Source organism: Dermacentor andersoni, chromosome 4 (genome assembly GCF_023375885.2).
Source record: "Dermacentor andersoni chromosome 4, qqDerAnde1_hic_scaffold, whole genome shotgun sequence".
Lineage (NCBI taxonomy): Eukaryota > Metazoa > Arthropoda > Arachnida > Ixodida > Ixodidae > Dermacentor > Dermacentor andersoni.
Window position 1 is genome coordinate 115,545,990 of NC_092817.1, and position 17,846 is coordinate 115,563,835.

General features: G+C 43.6%; 2 protein-coding genes across 4 annotated transcripts in view; one reads left to right on the forward strand and one right to left on the reverse strand.

Annotated features, from left to right (window-relative positions):
• The window catches only part of LOC126537516 (hsp70-binding protein 1-like), a 51,237-nt gene that overhangs the window by 19,586 nt on the left and 13,805 nt on the right, over positions 1 to 17,846 (forward strand). The window lies entirely within an intron of this gene.
• Glys (glycogen [starch] synthase) overlaps positions 1 to 17,846 on the reverse strand; it is a 39,146-nt gene that overhangs the window by 164 nt on the left and 21,136 nt on the right. The window contains exons 11-14 of one of the 2 annotated variants that reach the window (XM_050184613.3): positions 16,378 to 16,535; positions 13,232 to 13,333; positions 7,832 to 7,900; positions 3,683 to 6,473 (exon numbers count right to left, since the gene is read on the reverse strand). In XM_050184613.3, the coding sequence (XP_050040570.1) occupies positions 6,294 to 6,473; positions 7,832 to 7,900; positions 13,232 to 13,333; positions 16,378 to 16,535 (509 nt within the window). In that variant the 3' untranslated portion in view covers positions 3,683 to 6,293. Of the gene's footprint in view, positions 1 to 3,682; positions 6,474 to 7,831; positions 7,901 to 13,231; positions 13,334 to 16,377; positions 16,536 to 17,846 lie in introns of those variants that run through there. The other variant, XM_055074317.2, reaches the window with a different exon arrangement.

Sequence of the window (17,846 nt, forward strand, 5' to 3'; positions counted from 1 at the left end):
CACTATTTCTCGAACGAGTGTGGAAGTTGTTGGAAGTAGTGCTTGGCTGTAAAAGGTTTGAATGAATGTGTTGCATGCATGCATAGACAAGGGGTGTGAGACATTGTCTTACAGAGGCTTTCGTTAGTGTGACTATGGTGCGACATTAGCTCCACGAAACCCAAAAACCATTCCATTTCCATTCCGTGTTCAAGTTCATGGCCGTGGAGAGCACATTGGTGTGAAAAAAATCAATGCAGTGTTATTTCAGTTGAATATTAATACAGCAATTTATGCAATTGGTTTGCAGAGTTATCCAAGATAGAAACTTGGCCTCAGCGTACCAAGAGTGCCACTATGGGTTCTGTGTCAAGTTTCCCAAATTTAAATTAGCATTTTGTGGTATCAAATTCAGTGCATCCAAAATGATAAGTTGGAAGTTGTGGGGTTAAGGATTAGGCTTGACGAGCTTGTTTGTAGATTCATGCACCAAGCATTAGTGCTGGCTTATTTCCTGAAGGTGCAGTTAGACACACAGCACAGGAACGCATACAGATGCAGGAGTGGACACAAACAGCACCAACCTTATACCCAATCATGCATCAAGAACAAGCTCTCTTGGTGCCAGAGGTGTTTATAGAAGTTTGCTAACATGTAAATGGTGCAAGGCTGTCATTTTATGAAGTACATGACAGCGCGACAAGACAGTCACACAGAGCAGCTGAAACACTTTTCCCATCAACCAGTCTGAGAAATTAGGAAGGGGCCTACAGGTTTCAGGGTTAAACAGGCAGAGCACAGGCAAGGTAGGAATGAAGACGAACAAGCACTCTGTGATCCGATTGATCCATCATACTCACCTTGTGCTGAACAGCTCTGATGCAGTCATTTGTCTACTTTGTGTGCTCGCGCTTATCCTGTTTACTTTAGCTTCTGTTTGTGGGTCACTAAATGCAAATGTTGAAATTGAACCGATGCGATGGATTGTAGTGTTCCAGAGAGTCCAAAGCATTACTTTACGAATGACAGAGCTTTTGTAAGCAAGGGAATGGTGAAATCAGCACAACTGTGGAAGTGCGGTATGAGCTCTCATGATATCATAATGTACCCCATTTATAATTGATAAATTGTACTCAACAAAATTTATTTAGATGTAATCTAACATTACAGATTGATGACCCATTTGCCTTTAACAGGGCTAATCTCCTTGTAGTACTGGCTACCAATTTGCAAACAAGTCCCTCGGCTCCACCCAAAAGAATTCTATGTGGCTTTGCATGTTGCTCGACTTGGCCCTGTACAGTAGAACCTCATTCATGTGTTGCGGGAAAAAAACATGTGAGAAAAATCTTTCTAACTGGGATAATGTACGATCCAAAGTAACTACAGAATTTGAAAAACTCAACTGTTGTTAACATTTACGTAATGTGAAGCATTGCTCGAATCGTTGCGGCACGATATGGGCGTCAAGCTGGTGAAGCTATTCCTACTGCATAGTGTTTCAAGACCGGAATGGGAAACCAAAACTAAATCATACTGGTGGGTGACGCCGGATGCCGCCGGAGCAAAACTTAACGCTCGCATCGCGCCAGCTGTAGCAAGGAATGGTAGCGCGTTTGGGTTGCCTACTAAAAGCATGCAGTATGCTGCCAACGGCACTACGCCTCATGCACTGTAAAACAGATATGCTGCTCATCACAATAGGGTTGGCGTCGTGCAACCCGAGAGGTGACCAGAATAAGAGACTGGGTGCACGCCGGCACTTTCACGTGAGATGGGCAGCGAGTATCGCGGTGAAGCTGTTGCAGCAGGCAGCTATTGTTCTCGATCGCTCACACCTCGCGCATTTTCTGGTTTACATGAGTACGAGTGGCCGGAAAACGTATCATAATATCACAATTGGGCAATGTACTGAACGGTAGTGCTGAAAGATTGTGTTTTGCAGGAAGGTGTGGACTCGCAATAAAAGAATCATAACTCTGATGGGTCATTTTTCGTGTTCTCGATCGTGAATATTCGTGCCAGGAAATTGTACGTAACAGGATCGTATCAATGAGTTTCTACTGTATCTGACTCTGCGTGCCAAATTTATGTCCACAATCATGACTACAGTGATTGCTGTGGTGCACAATTTTAAAATTAAGGCACATAATACAAGTAGGTTGCAGAAATCCTCTTAGAGCACAGAGACAGAACATGCTGCTTCCTCAAGAGGAGGACACTTTTTGTGTTTGCAAGGTATGCCCAAGGCATACAAGGCAACACAGAATTTTTTTACAAACTCCAATCCCTAACCTTCAGGTTAGCCTCCGAAGTCACAGCTGGAGCAATTTCTCAATGATTCGTCAACTGTGGTGGAAAAAACACTAAAGAGAAAAATAAGTTCTATGAGTAAACTACTCTTCTGCAGTACTTACTAGTGTGCTCATGGCAGCCTTCTATAGATTTAAGTAGCTTTTTTTTTCTCTGATCAACCAGGCACGGTCCATTTGTTGACTCTTCACCCTAGTCTCTTTGCAATAGCCCATTCTTCAGCATATCACTTGCTAATCTGCCTAGACATCTTGGATACTATGTAATGTTGAATAGCATGTCATTGGCATATCCGTACATCATGCTGCCACATCAGCTTGCCTTCAACTAATAGTGGAATACTGTCATACAGCCACACATTGTTTGCATTGGAGCAGAAAGCTAAAATTACCTGGCTAGCTTTTGGGCACTGGGCCAGTGCTTTGGTACCAGTCCAAGGGCTTTGGTACTGGACTGGTACTTTGCTCTTTGTAGCAACGTGAAAACGGTGGAAGTGCGACACCAACACCAAGTTTTAGCATAGCATGTCACTTTCCTTCCTGCTCTCACATGTGGAAACCCGTGTAGTGATCGACACTTTAAGTTAGTGGGCCTCATGCAGTTTACGCGCGTTTGCAGGTGAGTCACTCATCTGTGAGCAGATGAGTAAGATCACAAATAAAAATAATTTGAAGGTGACACCAAATCCATCGCACATGCTTGCTGTAAAACATGCCCTTCATTTGAAGAAAGGCAACACAAATGGGAGAAAGCGCACTATTTCCATGGAGATGCGGCCATGGCACAGCTGGTGTTTATGGCGACACGTGCCTAGTATCATCCACTAACCAGCGGTCGGACAGGCATCGATATATATATGACTAATGAGCACCGGACTTGCTCTGGGATCGTAGTGCGTAGTCACTATAAACATTGCCATACAGAACTTCAGGTTTTGTGGTCTACTGCATCCTAACAGCCGCAGCAGTCTGAGAGCTGCTTGCTGCCTGCGCGGCTGCTCAGGACTCGCCTCAGAAGTGCGCAATAAAGAGTGTTTGAAAGGCTCCCCGAGTTGGCGTCCCTCATGCCTGGAGCCCCCTTATGTTCAGCCAAACACAACGGAACTAAATACACCACATACACGCATTGTTTAAAGCAATCTAAAAAAAAAATCTAAAAATACACCTGGCTTTGGCTCATGCACAAGGCAATCACAGCAACAACCTGTACAAAGAAGTCATTGCTGCAAAAGCCAAGCAGGAAAACAAATATGTCTGCTAATGCTGGTACTGAAGCCCCATCGTTTTTCTATCACATGGATTGTATCTGTAAAAGGGGCTCCCAAGTCTCTGTTACGACACAAAGTAGCTTTTAGCTGCTTTAACAAGTAAAAAAAAAATACTTCAGTAAATGCACTGCCCTGAAAAATTTATTTTGCAGTCCTAAACCACAATGGGCTGGGTGGGTTGGGGGTAGGTGAAGGATAGAATGAAATAGACTTTGTAAAACACAGACCTACACAAGACTCAACGCCTTTCTTTATCCATTTGTAAATACATTTGGCTGCAAAGCACCTTTTAACTCATTCGTGTGTGGAAGAGTAGCACACAACAATTCAATATAATTTTTAGAAAAATTAGATGGGGCAAGCTTTTTCTTTCTTTTGCTTCCATTTTGACTCCATTTCCTGCAGAAATATACAACATATGGCACAATTTTTAGAGACACACACAGTGAAATTTTGAAGTATACAAGATTGCCCAACAGGTTCATCAACAAGGCTTGAGTATTGGTGTGCAATGTTAAAGGGGCCCTGAACCACCCCTCGAGCTTGGTGAAATAACATAGTCTGCAGGTAGCATGCGCTGCTGCAAACATCTCTGCCAAGTTTAGCTGTCGTACGCGGTGGGTGGAGCTCGCAAGGGTAGTGCAAAGTCACCTTTCTCTCAAACATTCTCTTTTCAAACAGAAGCCTGCTCCTCACTCTTTTCTGGACGCTTCATTTCATAATAAAGTGGATTCCCATATGTGGCTATAGGTATCTGCAGTTGGCTGTGCAGCATAGTTACTGCAGCCACCGCGGGGTGCCACTACGAGTCCACTGGCTAAATGCACTGCAGCTCGCTGAGGACAACTGCATTTGACTTACATTTAGTGTGCCATAGGCACCAAAATGGGAAGTCGTGGTGTCTACGTTAACATTTAAAATGAAATTTGAACTGCGCACCACGGTGACATTTAGAAGGCGGAGGAGTGTTGTGGGCACGCCCCACTCTGCCATAGCCTTCACAGTGCAAGGCATTGAAGAAGGAATGGAAGCACAGTGGAGGCCGTGTTTGATTGCCAATAACTCCACATCTGCTGAACGCGTTGAAGCACTTTTTGCGACTAAGTATTTCTGAAATAGCCTATTTTCACTTCAAATGCCTTTCTCTTCTTTGATAAGAAGTGGTTCAAGGCCACCTTAAAAAGAAAATGAACCCAGAGGAACACTTGGATGACATTCAAGTTATGTTATCAGTTACGCCCCAAAAGCTTGTTTACAGAGGCAGACAACTAAGTAAAAGGCCACCAGCACAACATAAAAAAGGGGCATTTGTTAACTAATACTGGCAAATAACTCCCGTAACTATCAGCCCACATTTTGTACTAGATGCCGTTCATGCACACCTTTTAAAAATTCACATATGCATTAAAAAAAAACGATGCTGACCAGCAAGAAAAATTAGCTCGAACTGCAGCACTGGAGACACAGCATGCCTAAGACAACACGACAGGTAAATTGTTCTTGCAAAAAGAAAAAGCGGTGACAGACTACACACACGGGTACAGTTCTGGAACATCGCTAGATCCAAACTGTCTACTTCGAGCCTCAGTTACCATTCACACCCGCCGAAACAATGCACCCAATGGCACTAGTACAGAGAAGTTTAAAATTGTAACAATTTAACATACAAATTGCTTTGGGTTGTAGAAGGGGCAAGGACATGTTGTGAGATACATTGGCATCTTTCTTGAATCCCTCTTATCAGAAGAAACAAGTCAAGAATGTGAGACATGGGGGGCATCGTGTCTGCACGAGCTCAACGTGAAGAAAGGAAGATGGGAGAGGGACAGGAAAGGGACTAGTGCAACACTCGGTGACAAGTGCCGACGACAGGAAGCAACAGTGGCTTAGACATCAACGAAAAAAAAATGTAATAAAAACTGCTACCCTGGAACAGCAGCTGAAGAGTAGGAACGCCACGACAAGCATTATAGCAGATGACTACTGTTGCTGCCTGGCTTCTCACAACAATGAACCGAAACCGCACATTTGACATTTCTTGTAATGAGCATGGTTCATCACTTCAGAGTTATTGAAGACCACAGTTGTAATGACTGCAGAGATTGGTTTTACCAGACAAAAATACTACCAAATATTGCATGCAAGATATACAGTTGTGGCAAAGAGTAAAGAGACTAAAAGTGAACCTTCAACCCCGTAGAGAAATAGCCATCACCGTTTTTTTTTTTTTCCTATACCGATGCTACCACGAGGGAATGACTATAGGGGTGGGATGTGTAGCAATCTGAGTACTCTACCACCGGCAGGATTGTGCATTAGCCTCAAGAGCGGCCACTGTTGGAACGGCTGTGCAAGAACACTTTGCGCTGTTCACCTCGCTTGTGAAGCAGTGAGCCGGTCGTTCCTCCATGCGCTATCCACATGTTGGTTAAAAGCAGCAAAAATCATCAGCTCGTAAGCACAACATGACAGAGTCTGGCTTGAAGGCAACCCCTGCAGAACACAGGCAACACAGAATGAAGTCATGGGATGTCATTCACAAGGGGAAGTGCCAGCCAGCACAAAAGAAACTTGTTTCGAAGTGGCTACCTAAAGCAAGTATGACAAAACAACAGAGCTTCCTTTCTGGCGGGGCCTCTCGCTTCCCGCTTGCTTACTCATACCACATGGAGCATTTCAGATTACATCGCTACAACACAGAGTGTGGGAGAGGGGATTGGAAAGTGTCAATGGCCTATTTGCTGCTGAGTGCCTCTCGCTCCACAGCGTCGGCGTATTCCTCGTCATCCTCATTTTCTTCCTCCTCCTCCTCATCTTCGCTACCATGCTCCGAGGGTGCTGGCGTGGAAGTACGCGATGCCGACGGTGATGGCGGTTCTGACATGGGCCGGGGATACCGCATTTGCAGCTTGGGCTGGAAATATTTGCAAGTAGGAGGCAGGGAAATGGGGCAGCAGAAGTCTCCTGTTAAACACTGCTCGACAGGTGCACTGAGAACGGAAAGTTTTCAGGAAAGGAGGTAAATGGCAGTGCAGTCAAAGTGTAAAGAGCTTGGCCATTCCATTTGTTACAATACTTGAGTGTTCAGCACAGTAACCTGTTAGCCTTGCCTGTCATTTAACTTTGCTAAGTGGTGTGTCATCTTGGAAGACAACAGTGAAGTGCGTGCACAGGCACTTGGGCACGAGCACACCTCACACAGCAAATGCTAGCCAGTGCTTTTACAATGCCTGAGCTACTGTCTGCTGATACATTCCTTATTTCTTGTGTTTAATTATCAGCAGCCACCAGTGGCTGTGCAGATGTAACATTAGGAAAACTATTACAGCTCTGCCAAACACTGCAGGGTGATTCAGCATTTGTTCTCTCAAGCAATCCACACTACTGTAATCGCTATTTTTACCAATACTAACCAATAAGCTCATGTAAAGGGTGCCATTATCTGTGTCATTATGAAGGTCAATCCATGCAGGGTAAAGGTGTGTAATGTCTGTCATACACAAGTTGCTCCATTAAAAATGGGAATCATGTTGCTACTGCTCGGTGGTTATTCTGCATATGAAAAATTGCATAACCTGTTTGTGTACCATTGGGTCAAATCAAGGTGCAAATTGCAACACACAAAGTGCATTCCCATTTGATTCAAGTCAAACTTTCGTAGGTCACATACTCTAATACGAGCACTCGCCAATGTGTTTTTTTTTACATGTGTATATTTTGGCAATTGCTCACTTAAATCTTTAACCACCAAGCCTGAGCTATGTTTGTTTACAGTTGGTATCAATATTTCCGAGGTTGAACTGTAGTCATTCACATTGCACTTTGATTTTCTCTGTGGTAATGAGTTACTCACATCAGCTCATTCCACTAATAACTGCAGACTTTACACACTCATGCATGTCACATTGTAGTTTAATTTTGCTGTCGTCAGTGCAGAGAATATCATTGCAGACATTGAGAAAAACTTTTTGCCGGCACCATATGCAATGTTTTCATTGAATACTGAGGATAAACCTTACAGCTAATTTTTTTTTTATTGACAACATTACTTGCAAAATATTGGCTATGTAAAAGAAAAGACTTGGGAATTTCATACACTTCTTGAGGAAAAAACTTGGGAATTAAATGGTTAGGTCACTTTCAACTGCACTCACTGAGTGGACAGGCTTCCGTCAAACTCGTAGCCATGCAAGTGTTATACCAATAACTAAAAGTTTTGATGCAGCCCAAGTTATCCTTGGATACAAGTACTACTGCTGAATATCAACTTACCCCAACATCGCCTTCTAAGAGCTCCGGATGCGTCTTGTGCAGGGCCATTTGTCGCGCCTTCCTGTAGTACTGCACGAAAATAAAGAAGGCAGGACATGTCACGTGCTCAGATGCTAAGCTCAAATTTCAGTGTGTGTGTGGTTTGAGCTGCACAGCTGTTTGTCGTGGCACTGAAAATTGCACTTGGCAGTAAGGACAGTAATAGCCGGTACAATGACAGGCACAGGACATCTTTTGTATATTAATCTTAAAGTGCCCATAACATACTCGTCCAACTATTCTCAGTTTATCATTGTGATTGAATGTAGAGGGACCAGTACAACTACACACACACACACACACACACACACACACACACACACACACACACACACACACACACACACACACACACACACACACACACACACAAACAAACAAACAAACAAAGGACTCATCACATAGTTTTAACCCAACATTTGAATTTGAAATTGCTGCTTCTAAGTCCCCTCACAGACAGTGACCATTTCGCATGTCTTGTGTGACATCAATGAGTCCAAGGCCACTGTTGTGTTTGTGCTGGAAAATTCCAAAATTTTATCTGCAGTGTGCCAGACCTTCCTTCCTCCACACCCAATGGTGCAGCAAGGGCATCGGCATTTCATTATGCCTGCAATTATTTTTCTAGTATCTCCAGCTGATCACTGAGACGCACACAAGAAAACAAAACCGCGTGTCAATGCTCGGGTATATATCGTGCACACTGACCACATACAGTGCAGTTCATTTCATCTACAGAGTTAATATAAACAACTCTAGAGGAAAACCTCCCTATAGCAGCCATGCATTAAAATTAGCAACCACAACAGGGCGCCGCCCTGTTGCTACCCCGTGCAGGCACACAGTTGCAGAAGACGAGATACAACTCAGACAAGTCGCGCAATCAAAGCGATCCCGAGCCACCCTTAGTATGGTGGCTCCATCTAGTTCAGGTGCCTGCAAATGCATCCTTTCAGGCACCATAAATTTTACATCCAAATTTTATAAATAGCCATCCAGTCTTTCTGAGAAACACTGGCCAGATGTACACGCTATGTGTAAATGCTTGTTTTTGTTTAATGTTTTGAATATTCATAGTGCTACAAAATTGAGTTATAGAAAACATGACAGCACCTTTGCAGTTGCCACATTTAGAGTGTAGCTCTTAGTCACCCATTACTGCATTTAGTGTTGGCATCCCCTGGTGTCGTCCCTTGGCGTAACCGAGCATGCAAGCACAGCGAAGGATGAAAGAGCGAACGTGGAGCGCAGCAGGAGATGAAAAACGGTGATAGTGAAGAGAGCTTGAGGAGGAGGGTGCAGCGCAACCATCAGGTGGAAAACGGAGGAGGAGGCTGTGGTGAAAGTGTGAGAAGAAAAGCATAGTGCTGCATCTCGTAGCGGCGTAGCGCTGTGATGGCTGCTACGAGATGGCACCAGAGTAGGGCGTCCTTGTCTCTTCACTGATGGCACGCGGCAAGCGCATTCACCAATACCATATGTGGAGACAAAGTGCTGCATGAGCAGAGGTCTGTCGGTGGCGGCTGTTGTGAATCCCGCCCATGCGTCACCCACGCGCTGCCTCACGTTATCTCCTGATTAGCAAGGTAGTTGTGCCACACTTTGCTCAGTTTGCAATACGCAGCACGAGAGAGATTGTCCATGCCAGCCAATATATCGCAAAATGAAAATGTATATGGAGCTCCACTCATATTTCAGATTAGGGAGTATCATAATCGGAAAATTTTTTTCACCCAGCTTTTGCTCAAGGTTAGTATACGAACTCTATAATTTTATCACTTGTCAATGTTGTCAGACTACAATACATTTCAGCTATAATTGTACCTGATGCACTAAAGCTTTGCCAGCTTGCCATGAGATGTGTACAGTTTAACATGCAATGTAGGATTCAAGCCTGAAAATTTGATGCATTGGCCCCTTATAAAGGCCAATTGCAGCAAAATCTCACCTTTGCTAAACTGGTTATAAATTGGCAGTATAACATACCACTGAAGCAACATTGGCAAAGCCACAGCGCTGGTAATTGCATAATTTTGTTATTAGCAGCCTCTAAACAGCATCTAAGAAGATGACATGTGCAGCTGGTGGTTAGCAGCTTTGACACAAGTCCCAGCTCGTTGCTACCGGGATACTTGTGTGGCGCGGGCACCACCTAATCTCGACGGTCATGCTGAGAAAACACATTCTAGGTCATGCGTTTCTTCTGGTGAGCTATAATAATCAAAAATAGCTATTTTTGCCAACTTTTTGTAACGCTTCCACTCGTATTTCAAATGTAAAATTTTGCACGGAGGCTTCTTTAAATCTACATTATCTCAAACTAGACTTTTTATGCAGTCTAAAATTTTGTTGCAGTTACAGTTCCTTGAAAACCAGGTGAACTAAGTTCAGTTGAGGCCTGGCTGTCAATAAACCAACACCTGTTTAGAGGAAACAATTGTTTTAAGAGTTGTTAATTGTTATTTTTTATTCTTCAATTCATTCAATTATTTTTTCTGACTGAATCCTGCTCTGAACGGCAGTATAAAGTAAACAAGGTAGGTTCAGGGTGTCTACCAAGTTGACATTTCCAAATTCCCTGAGTTTTCCAGGTTTTCCCTGAGTGCCTTTGTGAAATTCCCCGAGTGCCTTTGTGAAATTCCCTGAGTGATACAGAACTGTGTTTTATGTCAAGACGGGCTGGAACCATATCGCCCAATGCTGTCACTCTTTAGTAAGCATATGAAATTTTTTTTAAGAGAACAGACTTAATCCAATTTGAATACTAAGGAGTAGTGTTTATGTTATTCAAAAAAGGAATAGAAGGGAGGGGTTAGTAAAATGCACAGCAAATAAATTCGAAAGAAATTGCAAATCGAGTCAGGCATTCTCAAATACAAAAAAAAGAAGATGCATACAGAAGCAAATATTTTCGAATATGAGCTATTTATACCAACTGATAGCAAGCTGAGTGGTATGAGGTCCGAATTTTGTCACAATTGAGTCTCTCTCGCAACAGCTCGTAAGTCAACCTCAACTGTCCTGACATACTCTCAGCCCGCGCACGACGCCTCAGTGTTGTGTTTCACTGCTTTAAAGAGTTTATTTTGGTTTGTATGAGGGACACCTGCATCTCGGCGTCAGCCAAGAGTGTTTTTGAGCTCAGGCTCCTTCAAAGAAGCACTCGCATACTTCATTCCCCATTCATTCCTCAATGCGTCGGTCATTTCTGTTCTCGTGCTCTTTTTGCCGCGCGTTCGCACTACGGACCATTTGAAGCATACTCTTGGTCAGTTTACAGTCAACGTCCAATTTTTCGGACCCCCTAGGGGCCGCGAAAACTTCCGAAAAATCAGGCAGTCCGAAAAAATAAATGCATGTCTTTTACTGCTCTTAAGGGCTCAAGTCAACACAGACAGGTCTGGAAAAGCTCTGAATGCCTGTCAGTACACTTATTAGGCATAGCGGTGCTCCTACTGTGACATGAGAGGGCGGGTGCACACGTGTAAAATTAAGGAATACATACTGTGTCCAGTGACAATTGCTACTTTCTATGCTTGTTAAGCTTCACCGCAATACTTTTGCTAATGCTTCACCGCGTCACACAGCTGTACTGAGGCGAAACTAACTCTCAGGAACCAGCATTATGGAATGCACCGTGCTTTCCGAGCTTCAAAGCCAAAATTATTGCTGACAGCGGAGAAATGAAGAAACACGGCACCGAACGGCAAGAAACTTAATAGCGAAAGCAGCTAGGCGTAGCGTTGCCGCAGTGGTGGCTACGGCTGCCAGCGGATCTGCGTGCGATAGCGCCGGTTCGAGGCGGCAAGGCAATCAAAATGGCAGCGGTGGTGGCTTTGATTAATGCCATTTCGGACCTGCGGTTGTGCAGAACGTCCGGAAAATCGGACGGCAAACAGTTCTTGCGTCCGAAATTTCAGATGTTCTGATACATTGACTCTGTGAGGTACGAGGTGGTGCCGCGAAGCCGTCCAAAGTATCGGGAATCCGGAAAGTCGGTCGTTTTCTCTACACTGGCAACTCCCCCAGCCGACGACAGGGCATCAAAGATGATTCGTTATGATTCCTGTCTGTTACTCGAGCCAGCATTACCGCGACTTTCGACCCTTTCAATAAAATTACAGCTAATTTTCCCTGATAGAGGTACAAATTCCCCGAGTTTTTCCAGACCACTAAAAATCCCTGAGAATTCCCGGTTTTCCCGGTTGGTAGACACCCTGTAGGTTTATGTACAGGATCTAGGGGCTCTTAGCCTGTTACATTGGTCTCATGATGTTCACAGCTTAGACATCCAGTTGTGCAGTGATGTAGACATACACAACACAGGAACAGGATTGTCCACTCTTATGCAAAACACTTCATTACTGTTCATGCTGACAAAACTTCTACGTTATGAGGGGAAAGAACATGGCCTTAGATTACATATTGGGGTTAATCTCGAATAGCACACATTTTTTTAAATGGTTTCCTTGACCACACACCTTTCCAATGATACACATGGCTTTTGTTAACGATTATTTAACTTTAGACATAGCATACAAGCTGCAAGAAACCTGGCACAGCAAATACTGGCAAGCAACTTGTTAGATCACGGCAACTTATTCAGTGACCTTAGCGTTGCCGATTTCACCTGCTTCAGGAACTTCTCTGCATAAACTTGCTTGAATAAACGTATCCCTTTTGCACCCTTTTACTATCAAAAGATTTCCAACTGAAAGTTTAGGGACCAAGGACTCTTTCGTGAACAGAACTTCGTTTTAGTCAAACTTGACGCAACATTCATAAACTTTACGAAAAATTCAGGAGAGTTGGTAGGTGCCAGTGTGCCATGCGACATTATCAAGCTGCGTCTGTACTGTGCTGCTGCTGAGAAAGTGATTGCATCATGCCTGACACTTTCATAAATCGCATGCTCTGCTGCTGCATTAACTAAAACGAGCACTCACCAATGTGATCATATGTATGTGTGTATATATTTTAGAGAGTGCTCATTTAGCCCTTAACTCCGAAGCCTGAGCTCTATTCGTGCCAGTTTGTATTGATATTGCCAAGGACAAACGATATGCATTTACAGCATCTGCTCCTGTTCTTCCATAGACACACACACACAAAAAAAATGCTGCGCAAAAAATATAGTCAGGACGAAGCACCGCATTGTCACACTTGGAAGGCAGCTGCATCCTGAACTGCAGCTGTTACAGAAAGGCACAGTGATAATGGCATTTAAGCTTCATTAAATTGGTAAAGAAATCAATTTATCTTTTCTCGAGTGTGCGTGGCTTGCTTTCAATCTTTTTTTTTTCTGTAATGATAAAGTACACAGTCTGCTACATTCTTAAAAGTCAAGCTGTGCAGGCTTACCACTCCTAGGTTTTTCCAGTCTAACAGGTCGCTCAGGCGTTCCGTGCGGTTTCGCTGGATTATTCGTTGCCGCCGGGACAGACAGGAGAAATCAAACATATACTGCAAGAAGAAACAGTGACAGGGTCACTAGGTGCGAAGCCGCAACCACGGCTTAAATGTTTGTGATATTCTCTTGTTCTGGTCTTATTATGTTCATTATTCACTGCGTTGCCAGAGCTGTAATGAGTATTAGCATTCAACACTGGTGTATGGAGAATGTCTGCAAGTAAATGCCTACCCATACCCCCAATAGGAAAAACATGTAAATGCAGATATAAGATACCTCAAAAGTCAAATCACAGTGATTGACTTTCTAAAGCAGACACATGGGCTAGGAGAGGCGGCGTGTAGTGAGGAGGGAGCTCCAGATTAAATCTGATACCAGAGATTAATGTGCACCTAAATCCAGGTGTACAGATGTTTGTGTTCCGTGCCCATTGAAATGCAGTCAACAAATTAAACTGTGAACTCATGCTCAACAGAAGAACGCCTTAGTTGCTGTGGCAAACACGCATATCTCGGCTTCCATGAAGAGGATTAAAGAGACAGTGAATTTTGAATGTAGATAATTCTGTTTCAACAGATTTTTTGTACGATCTTGAGTTCAATAAAAAAAAAAAGAGAAAAGATTCTAAATTTCCCATGTGCAAATGAACATTGTTTAGCATTGAAACACAAAAGAGAATTGGAGGAAAAATAAAAAAACTGCTTGTTTCGCTTGCCCATTCACGCCATAAGCTGCTAGCAATTGGAGAAGCACTTTCACGAATGTGTACTGGAAGCGTACATATCAAAGTGGCCTTGTCGATGCATGTCGTGCCTGCACTTTTGGCAGTGATGTTTTCGAGACACCACAGGTAGCTCAGGCAAGAGCTGAACAGGAGGACCTGATCTCGTTTCGGCGGAAAACAGGGAGGTCTACTATAAGAAAACCAAGATGGGTTATGTCCCTTACAGTTCTCAGACATATCAAAAAAGAAAGAAAGAAAGAAAGATCATAGTAATAATGAAAAAATAGGGTTATGGGGTAGTGGGGGGAAGCGAAATCTCCAAGATGTGGTTAGCAGTGCCCCTGTTGCTGTCCCTGTGTCGCATTTTTCGCCTTTTGGATATTTTAACGAGTATTTCTGTGCTCACTTTCCAGATGAAAAGGCTGTAAAGCTTCAGCGCACTGGTTTCCAGCATGTGTTTGTCGAGTATGAGAAAATGGTGTGCGACTTGCAAGCCCAGCCAATCACAAGGAGCAGCCTAGCTCATCACATCTGTTGCCAAAAAAATTGCCACCTCTAGCTGCAACTGAAGTTGGCAAGGAATACCACGTTCTAGAGCAGATTAATATACCAAATACTACTCTAATATTGGAAGCGCTGTGGCACTTGAGGCATTGCCAAGACCTACAATGTGCAAACTGGATCCTGAACCTGTGCTGCAGGGTCCCTTTAACCCCTTTAAGGCACCAATTAATTCTGCACATTGAAAATTTAGTTTCACCACATTTATTGCATCATCAGAATCCTGAAAAGCATATAGCTGTAGAAAGGATGAGGAATTTTCAATTCATCAATGAGTTCTGTCAAGTTTACAGAATGTGGACTCTCTATGTGAGAACTCTCTACAGGAGCCTCAGATATGAAAACATCGATGATTTCTTGTCTAGCATACCTGCAAAGCACCTGTCTAGCCACTTGAATAATATGCATGATGCAAGATGTAAAACATTGTGAAAAACAAAAGGGAACCCACTACAAACACCAAGAGCACACAGTCGACCATCTGCCTTCCCACTCGTTTTACTAAAACGCTTTACATGTGTTAATCACACTTACAGCACAGGTAAAATAATAAGTGTTTCAAGATATAGGCAATATGTTTTAAATATAGTTATTTTTATTGGTGATTTTGAGTCTTCTGTATTATCTTGCTGTGCACAATTGCCTACACAGTGCCTAGAGGGGTTAATACATATGCAAGTGGTAACTGCAAGGAAAGTGTTTTCCAACATTTCTGGTATGGCATTGTCTATCATTGCAACATCCCACTTAATGCCGCTTAATGATGTAGTGCACATCTCTCAAGTGCCCTTGCATTCTGCCGCTATCAGAATGCTGTTGTCACCGGGATTTGATCCCATGACCATGTGCTCAGCAGCGGAGCATCACCACTGCTGAGTCACTGTGTCGGTGATAGTATTAAGGGTCGACCTGGTGTAGTAAGTGCAGTGACTGCACTGGTTGTCCAGTCACGCCATGCCCTAATCATCATTTATACTATATTCAGTGCAAACCCCTGCCATTGCAGTGAGAGTCTGCGACAACAAGAAAAGAAAGAAAGAAAGAAAGGAAAAAACTTCCGTATTACCTGCCCACACCCCATGCCATGTCGTGCAGCAAGGAGGAAAATGGTGCCGATGTGCCATTGGCGCACTTTAAGCCCCTCCCATCAAAGTGCCACCGTTTCCCCATGTTATTGCTCACACCAAAATTGCTTCCACACCTTCCGCTTCTGACATTCCTGCTCCCATAGCTGCTTGCTGTTGCATGTTCACACTTCTATGCAGCAGTAGCAGAGGGTGAAACAGCCCAAAAAGTGTCATCCACAAGCACCTGCATGTTTGTTGCCTGTATGCTGAAACTGCATACTTTGCTTGTCGTCTTTATCATAGCTGGTGTACAAAGCACCACGACTGCTGCTGCATTAGGAAACATGACGTCGCTTTTGCTCCCAACCGAAAGCTGACAATGAAAGTTCCACTCAACAGTGGAAGCTGAAATAATAAAAAGAGCAGCATGGAGGAGGAACATACATTGGCAGTACTTAAACTAGTCTGTGAAGGTGTGTATAAAGGGACTTTAGCTCTCTGTCCACTGCCAGTTTCACATGTCATTGCTTCAGCTTTGGCATAACAGCTGCTCATTGTATATGATGTGTAGGTAATGAGAGTTATACAAGCTTCCCCAACTTCTTTACTGCTGTATTTGTGAACTCGCTGTTTTCATTTGAAAAAATGGCATGTGCAAAGGTGGCAAGGGATTGAGTCAAGGAAAAGGGTAGACAGTACTGATTTGGGGGCTCCTTGACCACTCGGGGAGGGTCACAGTACACACCTGAGCGAGCTGCTGGACTGACTCCTCGGCATTCTTGAATCTCCTGTCGACAATGTAGATACCATAGGACATGGGGTCAGCAACATGCTCAGCTATGAAGCACCCAAAGCCAGACAGGTTGGTGGTGACGCTGGGAATGCCCATGACTGTGCACTCCGCTGAAAGCCACCAGCATTGGTAAAATGAGATGCTGCACCAATGAGTGTTCAAACAAAGATTCACTGGTCCTCTGTTTGCTAGTCTTGCTGTTGCTAATAAGAATCATACTAAAGGATTTAAAGCTGCTGCCTGCGTGGTAGACTAATTGCTGTCAGCCCCACGTGCTGCTTAATTGCATGCATATCTTAAGTAGTATGTATGTAGTAGCAATATTCTGTTACTACATACTTCTCTTTCAAGGCACGTATGTATGTAGTAGCAATATTCTGTTACTACATACTTCTCTTTCAAGGCACAGAAGCAAAAACAAAATTAAATGCAAACTGAATTTTAATACTTGCGGACACAAATGTGCAGATTAACTGCCAAGTCAATTGTGGCAGGACTGTTTATATGTCTGCTACAGGGGGGAAAAAGTAAAAAGAAAGAGGGAAAGAAAAAGCTGTTTGTCGTTATATGTACATGGTGTGTTCCGACTTGATGCATATGTATGCTGCAGGTGTTGCACCATGTGGATGATTGCAATAACCTCTCTATTCTTGGAGTTCACCTTTTCTGTACAGCCTTTGTCATCCTTAACCCAAACATGCCTCAAGTGCTTTTTTGCATTCTGCTGCAGAGAGTGCTGGAGATTTCTGGTTTGGGCAGTTTGAATGTGCTAGCTTAATGCATCTTTCTTCCAAGGCAATGAGATGTTTGTTCCTTATAGCTCACATTTGTTAAAGATAAGCTGCTAGACATGTGTCTTCAATATTCGGGTTAAGTGTGATGCATTGCAATTGTGCCTCTCTTCAACTACCAGTTACACCAACAGCAAGGGCAGTCAAGTCACGTGGGAAACCATGTTCCTCCTCATTTGCTTTAGAAGACAATGGCACAGACCCTGCCTGTCTGTCTCTATTCCTTGCCAGTGGCTCAAAGCTCTGCTGGTTCGCATCCTGTGATGCGTACCTCAGGTGGCCTCAGTTGCAGGTACTATCATGAACTTTTGAAAAAGAAACGGAAGTGTGCAGCCATACATTCCATGCCAATGTGAAATGGCTAGAAATGAAAGCAAGAAACTGGTGCTGTTCTGTGAGCCAGTGGCGCCCGCCGTAAGCAATGAGATGTTTCCAAGTTGGTCCTCAAGAATGAAACTCACTATGCCGTTGTTATGCACTGTTATTGGTTCACGTTTTGAGTTGCATTCCAGAACTATAACCAATCGTCACCACATTATCTTACTACCAGACATTAGAAACACGACAGGAGCAAACAGCAGCATCAACTGCTATTTAAAAGGCACGAACATGGCACATTCCTGTGGTACC